Source organism: Squalius cephalus, assembly GCF_949319135.1.
Source record: "Squalius cephalus genome assembly, chromosome: 13".
Lineage (NCBI taxonomy): Eukaryota > Metazoa > Chordata > Actinopteri > Cypriniformes > Leuciscidae > Squalius > Squalius cephalus.
Genome location: NC_137134.1, coordinates 11,297,099 through 11,306,363, shown reverse-complemented (window position 1 = coordinate 11,306,363; position 9,265 = coordinate 11,297,099). Strand labels below are relative to the sequence as shown.

Here is a 9,265-nt window from a genome sequence, read left to right as displayed (position 1 = left end):
ATCTCACTCAACTCAAGCTGTTTTTCATCAGGATCAGGATCTTGTCTGAACACTGGCCAAGATGATAAATCTGATTGTAGGCCTGTGTGTTTGTCTGTTGAAGCTAAATTAAAGCAAAGTTTGAAGAGAGCAGCAAAAGAATCATTAGAACAACAGCGTTGTTTATCAGTTTGCCTGACAACTGTTTTCAATAATAGCACAATTCTAACTTTATGTCTGCTATTTAAGAAGAAATAAAAGCAAGGAAACTCATAACGATTGTATGTCGAGGAATCTATTTAAATGAGTTTTATGGCTTTTTTTGTGAGACCACAGACGCTACTGATGTTTGACACTGCCGAGATGTAAATCTCTTGAGTTTATGAGGAATTAATTTGTTTACTACATTTCTTTGGATGCGATATACTGATACAAACACTGTCTGGACGCTTGAGCGGTTTCATTTAACGGATTGTGAATGAAAAACACGTGGAAGCAGCACAGCAATCAGAAATGTGTGATAAACTACATGAGAAATGCATATGCATATTAATAAACAAACAAGTGCATCAATAAGTTATAACAACAGATGTTTTTTACTTTGCTTTAACTCGTCAAACTAAGTTAAGCGATTTTCGACTTTTTTAAGTTATACAAGATTCATCTCATTTTTTTAAAATCAGTTTAATGTAATTTAAATTGGAATTACTTAAACACTCCAAGTGGATTGTATTTAATTTAAGGCAGCAACCTTTTTTATTTCTTTTACAGTGTATAAAAACTGTCTTTCTACAAAATCATACTGAACAAAGAGAATTACAAACAAAAAGATTATGCTCTGCCCTTAGATTATGGGGTAAACATAGGTTTAACTGTTTAATCAGCTTAAAATAATCTTAAACAAAAGCTGAAATCAATATTACTACTTTTAGAAGGTTTTACACCATATTATTATATCAAAAAGAGCTGAACACATGATTGGTTGCTTTGCCTCGAACACAAAAGAAGATATTTTGAAGAATGTTGGGGTCCAAAAACAATTGGACCCCATTGACCCCAAAACACTGATTTGTTTATTTTTTTTATATTGTCTTTTTTTTAAGCTTGAAGAGTTATCATAAGTGTAACTTACCATATACGGTAATACTGTAGGTAACAGGACTGAATCGAAAACACAAATTAGAATACAGCTAGAAAAATTATTTAGCATTTCACACTTAACAGCATTAAATACATCAAATAATACGACTATGTTCAGAATCATTTACATAATCAATAATACGATATAGACACACTAAACACAAATGAATAACCACCAATATCCATTTACCAGTAATAAAACACTTAATTTCACTCTGTTTGTGCAGAGATGAGTAATGATGTAAATTGACACACCTGTGCAAATATGTTTCTGAGATCATTATATTAGCCTAGGACAGAAATGGACTTTGCACTGACTCGCCAACATCTTTATTTGCACATTAGTGTAACGTCTTACAGTCAGAGTGTCTATGTTTAGCGCTGCTATTCCCAGCTTAGGAGGATTTGCTGGACACTCCAGCCAGTCTAAGATTAGAGCCGCAGGTCTTTGATGTCATGTCCCTCACGTCCGTGAGCCATTCTCAACAGCCCAAGACATGCTTTTCACACTGGTTATAGGAAAAACTGATCCTGAAGGGTGTAAACTAAGTGTGGAATCAAAGCCCAGTAGTTCTCAGCCAAAGAGAAAGCTATGCATTAAAGGAATATTCCAGGTTGGGTACACCAACATTTTTCTTTCTTTGGGTTACAGTGAGGCACTTACAATAGCAGTGAATGGGGCCACTTTGTAAACATTAAAATCCGAAATCAAATACTTCCCTATTGTATAGCATGCGGAAAAATGTACGCAAGCAGAGTAGTATAGGTGCGTTTACGCCATGTCGTAATTACCGTAAGGATTCTGAACAGTAACAAGCCTTGTAGAACTTGCAATTACGTGTAAACCCGTAATTTTCTGATAGCGACGACTTGTACCATGTGACTGCCAAACCACCTGACCACTGCTGATTTAAGGTGTGTTCGACTTTAAGCTGCGCTGTGCAGACCGATCCGTTTATAACTACCGCAAAATTTATTTACGGTAATTACGACATGGCGTGAACGTAGCATAGGTCTGAATACATAGACTGCATCTGAAATCACATACTTCCATATAGTAGGGCGAAAAACAGTATGTGACAAGAGTAGTATGTCTGAATTTACTGTATTCTTAAAAGAGTGGCGAAAAGTAACCGGGTGACCTATGAACCGGGCATATGATTGACACTTTGCTATCCCATGAGGCCACAGGAGAGGATTTATGAATGGCTGTGACGCAACTGGTAGGTCACATGATAATGACAACATGACGAATGTAGTACATCCGGATTATATTCATACTACACACATTCATACTCCATAGAACATACTTTTTTTAGTGCTTCCAAAATAATTACTTATTTAAATAAGTATCTACTCAAGAGAGTATACGATTTCAGACGCAGGAATAGTATAAAAAAAAAGAAAAGTAAAAACGCAAATGTTTTGTGAGCGTTAAGAGCCGGGGGTTAAAACTTTTTAAATTTGAAGATCAAGGTAAATTGTACTTAATTTGTCTTCCGGGAAACATGTAAGTATCTTCTGTTGCTTCCGAAGGAAAGTACTAATTGATTTTTTATATATATATTTGAACAAAATAAGAACCATTTGGACATCTGCATCCTTTTCAAAAGTTTTCACCCCCTGGATCTTAATGCATCATGTTTCCTTCTAGAGTATCAGTGGATGTTTGAACCTTTTTTTAATATTTGTCTTTGAGTCACTCAATTGTCCTCAGTGTGAAAAGATGGATCTCAAAATCATACAGTCACAGCTGGAAAGGGTTCAAATATGCAAAAGATGCTGGAAAACTAAAGAATTATCGGGACCTGGATAATTTTTAAAAGAAGATTGTGCAGTTTAACTGATCAGGACAATCAAGGGACTCGAGAGCAACCATCACAAAAAAATAATCGTAGATCATAGAGGTAACGACACAGTATTAAGAATCAAGGGCGTGTAAACTTTTGCACAGGGTAATTTTTATAAATTCAGCTATTTTTTTGTCTTGTGGACTATTATGTAAACATATTTTATGTAAAATATCTTATTTATAACAGCACTGAATAATAAAATAACACTCATCCTCTTATATTGCAAAAAGAATTAACATTTAACAGATTCTGCAAGTTATATGTAAACTTTTGAGCACAAGTATGTCAATGTATATATTATATAAGGAGTACATGTTCAGTAAAATACACAAAGCCTCCGTCATTTTTATATGGGATGCATTTTGTCATGTATGAGCATTCACCTGGAGGCCATTCCTGTTCAATTGTTTCAGGTTGAGCAAACTGAATGAGCAGGGAACGATCACATGGAGATGCTCCAGTGTTTCTCTTATGCAATCGGTGCAAAGCCCAGGAACATGCTTGCAATATGAAACAACACACGAGCGAAGAGGCAGAAAACATTCATGCAAACCGCCAGCCTTTCTTTCTCACGGGAATCTGAGTTTAGTTACAGGATAAAATGAGTTACTGGCAGGTGAAGGAATTACAGTACGGGACTAAAATATTCACCGCAGATTCCTTTTCAAAATACATCCTCAAAAATGATCCTGTGTTTCCAGTGTATATTCCAGCACAATAAATTTAAGACGCATTTGGTAGAAGTTAGAAAAAATATTTAAACCATGTTGAGGCCATGGTTATATTTCTATCCAAATATTTGGATTAAATATTTTATCTCGTATTTGTTGGAGCAACAGTGTTCCTCCACAGGAATCTCAAATAAGCTTGTTGGTTGTGTCACATTTTTGTCTGATAATATATTCAAACACCATTCAATTAACATTGTATTACTAATATGTAGGCTAATATTTCACCTTTTCGTCATCTCATTAAATCACTAACCCGTTCATTTTTTGCATATGTCCACCAGTCTGATGTTACAATAACACTATTTTGAGTTGCAGCCAGGTTTCGTGCGTTTGTCAGTCGCTCAGAGCAGTGTTCCCTCTGGTCCGGTCCCAAAACTAGCTATATTTGGTTATCACCCCACTCCAGGGGGCTATTTTAGGCTGTGGGAAAAGTTAGGCCATCTTCATTGGGAACTCTGCGTCACAATGGGAAAGACCCATATCATGGGAACGGGTTATTTTGGTGTTCTTCTACAAACAACTGATCTATTTATAAGTAACGGTAGAATAGCATTGTTTTAACCCAAGAGACCGTTTAACATCTAATTGAATGTGAATTTGATGGTAATTGTAGGGCAAGTTCAGAGTACTCTCGACATAATCACAAGAGATTGAACACTTCTATGATAACAGGCATCGGGCTGTGAAGGAGAACAACAGCGCCTCCTGCTGGAAAATTACATGTTTGGGTTGAATGTGACATTGGCTCCCTCTTCTGGTCACACCTGAGTATAGCACCATTAAAAACAATAAAAAAAAACAGTTAATTCGAAGTAAAATAAAATATACAGTAGTTTTTTCTATATTTTTGAAAGAAGTCTCTAATGCTTATCAAGGCTGGGTTTATTTGATCAAAAATACAGAAAAAATACAGTAATATTGTAAAATATTATTACAACTTAAAATAATAGTTTTCTATTTGAATATACTTTATAAATAATTTATTCCTGTGATGCAAAGCTGAATTTTCAGCATCATTACTCCAGTCTTCAGTGTCACATGTGACATCCAGTCAATCACATGATCCTTTAGAAATCATTTTAATATTCTGATTTATTATGAGTGTTGGAAACAGTTCTGCTGCCTAATATATTTGATGAATAAAAGGTTAAAAAGAACTGCATTTATTCAAAAAAAAAAAAAAAAATTCTAATAATATAAATCTTCTTTACTATCACTTTTTATCAATTTAACACATCCTTGCTGAATAAAAGTATTGATTTATTTTTTATTTATTTTCTATTTTTTTTAAATTAGCTTTTTTTTATTTTTATTTTTTACTTTTTATTCATCAAAGTATCCTAAAAAAGTATCACAGGTTATGAAAAAATATTAAGTAGCAAAACTGTTTCCAACTTTGATAATGAATCATCATATTAGGATGATTTCTAAAGGATCATGTGATAGACTGGATGTCACATGTGACACTGAAGACTGGAGTAATGATGCTGAAAATTCAGCTTTGCATCACAGAAATAAATGAAAATTTAAAGTATAATAATTTGAAAACCAATTATTTTAAATTGTAATAATATATCACAATATTACAATTTTTTTCTGTATTTTTGATCAAATAAATGCAGGCTTGATGAGCAGATGAAACTTCTTTCAAAAACATTAAAAATAGTAATGTTTCCAAACTTTTAACCTGTACTGTATGCAATATTATAATACTATTTATATAATTAAATGTAATATTGCAGACTCACCTACACTATACTATTTAAACCATCAAATTATACATGCCACAAACAATTAAGTACAGGGTAAGTATAGGGAATCCAATAGTTTTGCGAGAGAATGTAAATGTTTTGTGAGGAATTTACTGGTGGAACTGCAATACGAGAACGCAGAACCATTGAAATAATTTTTCCTTCAATCTCATATTTTTTTCACAACACCATGTCTTGTTAGCGGGCTCTGCAAATTCTAAATTAAACATAATAAATATAAACACAAATAAATCATTTTTGGTTCTCATAACAGGGCTCCTCCACCTTATGACCCATGATTTATAAATGATGTGCTTAATATTAGGCCAACACAGCAGATGTTTGGTAGAAAGTTTTCAGCATGACAAATCATAACATGAACTTTATTACATTAGTGAAAACAGCAGTCATTTGAAAAAAGTCGAACTTCAAGAACTTTAATGACAGTCAAAAAAACATAATATGGCGCAAATGAATTGCCAATACGGGTTTCCAAACATAAAACGAAAGGTCGACTTGAAAAAATAAACAGATTTACAACTCTGCGGTTCCAAACGAAAACGTCATCCACTTAAGAGTCCACTTGAAGAATTTAGAGTCCAAAACTTAATTCTGTCGGGAAGTTATTTATCCGACCCTGAGCGGCGGCGCCACTAACACGACTCCATCGCCTCGGACAAACAGCATGGGGATGTTCCGCTTCGTTGACTGCAAAACAAACCGGTTATGCATGTCAACACAATGATAGATGGCTTCAATTAAATTAAAGAAAAAAGAAAATTCATTATTTTGGGGAGGTGGGGGGGGGGGGAGAACAAGGGCTGAAAACTTGTTGCCTCGCTGCCTTATCAGGCAATGACTTTGTAAGCAGCGTTTGGACATGAAGGTTCGAAACCTCACGAAACTGATTTCAGACAGACTTCTGAGGCAGCGAATCTTCTGGAAATAGGCTCAGTTTACAACTCCCCCAGAGTTAAACAGTTGAGTTTTACCGTTTTCTAATCCATTCAGCCGATCTCCGGGTCTGGCGGTCCCACTTTTAGCATAGCTTAGCATAGATCATTGAATCGGACAAGACCATTAGCATCTCTCTCAAAAAAATGACCAAAGAGTTTCGATATTTTTCCTATCTAAAACTTGACTCTTCTGTAGTTACATCGTGTGCTAAGACCGACGGAAAATGTAAAGTTGTGATTTTCTAGGCTGATATGGTTAGGAACTATACTCTCATTCCTGCGTAATAATCAAGAAACTTTGCTGCCGTACCATGAGTCCAACAGGCGTAATGATATGACACAGCGCCTGAAAATAGTCCCCAGCTATGGTTCCTAACCATATCAGCCTAGAAAATCACAACTTTACATTTTCCGTCAGTCTTAATAGACGATGTAACTACAGAAGAGTCAAGTTTTAAATAGGAAAAATATCGAAACTCCTTGGTCAATTTTTTGAGAGAGATGCTAATGGTCCTGTCCGATTCAATGATCTATGCTAAGCTACGCTAAAAGTGGTACCGCCAGACCCGGAGTTCGGCTGAATGGATTCGAAAATGGTAAAACTCAACTGTTTAACTCTGGGGGAGATGTAAAATGAGCCTATTTCCAAAAAAAGTGGAGTATCCCTTTAATGATCCACAGTAAAATAGAGCGAGCTTTGGTGAGAGCTAAGTGAATATTTAATTACTACAATAGTCATTTTTTGCTAGAAATTACATCAGAAGTGAAAAACGTTGATCAAAAACGTACATTTACACACAAACTGACGACCAGCCGCAACTTTCAGACGACATATTTATATTTTTAGCTGTCACATATTGGTAAGCACAGGATTGTGGGATATCAAAGGCAGTGAAGGATACATCTATGCTGCCTTCAAAACTCGATCAGAAGAAGGGATCTCCGGAGACGGGGAGTGAAACTAACATTGGATTCGGATGTACCTTTGAATGCTTTCTCTGAAGGCGGCATTGTTAAGCTTTCATACGCAGCCAGTGTGATGAAGAGAGGATTTTATTTGTAAATATTTTTCAATATTAAAGATTAGGAGTGTCCCAATCCTACATCAAGATTGGCGTTAATGTTTTACTTATTTTCCTAGTTGCTGCTGTTACATTGATTGATATTTGCTGTACTTTCTATTTATCACCAATATGAGGTTTATTATAATTTACTTATAATTTTTAGATTGAAGCAAAACCCTTTAGGATTCTTCACTGACATTCAATTTTATAATTAGATAGAACATAAACATGGAGGAAAGCAGCAGCCGTTACCTTATAAATCTCCTCGTACGTCTCCTCGTCGATCTCCACGGTCGTCACCGTTTCTTCCACATCGCCGAGGATCATGTTTAAGTGCTGGTCATAGGCCTAATGTAAAATATTATACATGTTTGATATTACATAATCATGCACAATTAAACAATTTCTAATTTTGGTGATGCAAAACATTGGCATTGAGGTTTCAAATCATTTTTTGTACAGCATGGTGTATAAATAATGTACACACACAGACACAATGCATTATAATACGATATCATATCATTTTTCATAATGTAGTTTGTTGTATCGTGTTGAGCATGAACTTTGAGCCAGTGTTTAATAACGCCACTGGAAAGTTAAAACAGTTTCGTTTATCATTGTGTTGTTGTGCATTGTAGAAATACACCGGTATTAAAAGGAAAGAAAACTGCACATAAGTACCGACTGAATGAATGAATGAATGAATGAATGCTGCCAGTGTGTGTGTATGTCTGTCTGTGTGTGTATATGTGTGTGTGTATCTGTCTGTCCGTGTGTGTGTGTGTGTGTGTGTGTGTGTGTGTATGTATAATATGTGTGTGTGTGTGTGTGTGTGTGTGTGTGTGTTCTCACGTGCAGTCTGCCTCGCAGCTCTCTGTCGTTCCTCATCTTCACGTAGATTCTCTCATCCAGACTCAACCGGATCAGATCCAGAGGCTCTTCTACAGTGTTGGTGGTTTGTTGCTGCAAATTAATTTTCATAAATAGATATATATATAACGTTAGGCTTTATTATTGTAATGGATGACCATCTGAGCAACCGTCTGAGACCTGCTGAATATAAACTGCCTCGACGTACTCGTGTGTTCAGAGAGGCACGAATGAAAACACCAGATGTGTTTCAGCTCCGCTATTATCAAACAATTAAAAACATTATTGTAAATGCAACAAAATATCATACCTGCTCAGCGTCGTCCGCCATCTTTCAAAGTTACCCAAAGTGCTTTTCGTTTGTCTCCCAAAATCATTGGGCGGCAAATGTGTGTGTTTCCTGTTAAGCCGATGTGTTCCTCCAGAGGGCGCGTGAAGGCCCGGAACACCGAATCCGGCTTTGAGTCGCATTCAAATCTTACAACAGTTTGTGTCTTATGTGAGAAGTGTGTACAAAACCTACTATAACCTTTTAAATGTATTCGTTCTAACTACTGGTAGCTGACATATAAGGGCAATTCTTAGACTACGGGCACTTTCATGTCCTTTGATCATATTTTATAAAAAACATTTAATTTTGAAAAATTAACACTTTCATAGTTAAATTTACAATGAAAGTACTTTAGGAACTTTTTACCGGTAGTCTATGATGATTTTTTCACCTTTTTAAACATCATTATACATGCAAATATTGCTGTTTTGTGCTTGTCCCACACCCAGACTTTTGATCTTCAATAATGAAAAAGAAGTGTAAAAAAGTTATTTATCTTTTTTTTTTTATTATGACTGAATAAAGTTTCAGTAAAAGAATCAAAACATAATTGAGGTATTTAAGGTCAGACAACTATTAATGTGATTTTA

At 35.3% G+C, this 9,265-nt stretch overlaps 1 protein-coding gene across 1 annotated transcript; it reads right to left on the bottom strand.

The window, feature by feature from the left end:
- Positions 1-5,870: 5,870 nt before the first annotated feature.
- On the bottom strand, positions 5,871-8,754 carry lsm3 (LSM3 homolog, U6 small nuclear RNA and mRNA degradation associated). Its single transcript, XM_079891468.1, has 4 exons — positions 8,655-8,754; positions 8,327-8,437; positions 7,727-7,822; positions 5,871-6,162 (listed from the first exon to the last, which is right to left on the bottom strand). The coding sequence occupies exons 1-4, from the start codon at positions 8,673-8,675 to the stop codon at positions 6,082-6,084; spliced, it is 309 nt and encodes a 102-aa protein (XP_079747594.1). The 5' UTR covers positions 8,676-8,754; the 3' UTR covers positions 5,871-6,081.
- Between the last annotated feature and the right edge of the window lie 511 nt (positions 8,755-9,265).

What these genes read in the sequence shown, in the direction of transcription:
- lsm3 (XM_079891468.1), bottom strand. Translation starts at nt 8,675, where the DNA reads ATGGCGGACGACGCTGAGCAG. An exon ending in TGGCGGACGACGCTGAGCAG is followed by an intron (nt 8,438 to 8,654) that starts GTATGATATTTT and finishes ATTAATTTGCAG; the next exon opens with CAACAAACCACCAACACTGT. An exon ending in CGTACGAGGAGATTTATAAG is followed by an intron (nt 6,163 to 7,726) that starts GTAACGGCTGCT and finishes TTTGTTTTGCAG; the next exon opens with TCAACGAAGCGGAACATCCC.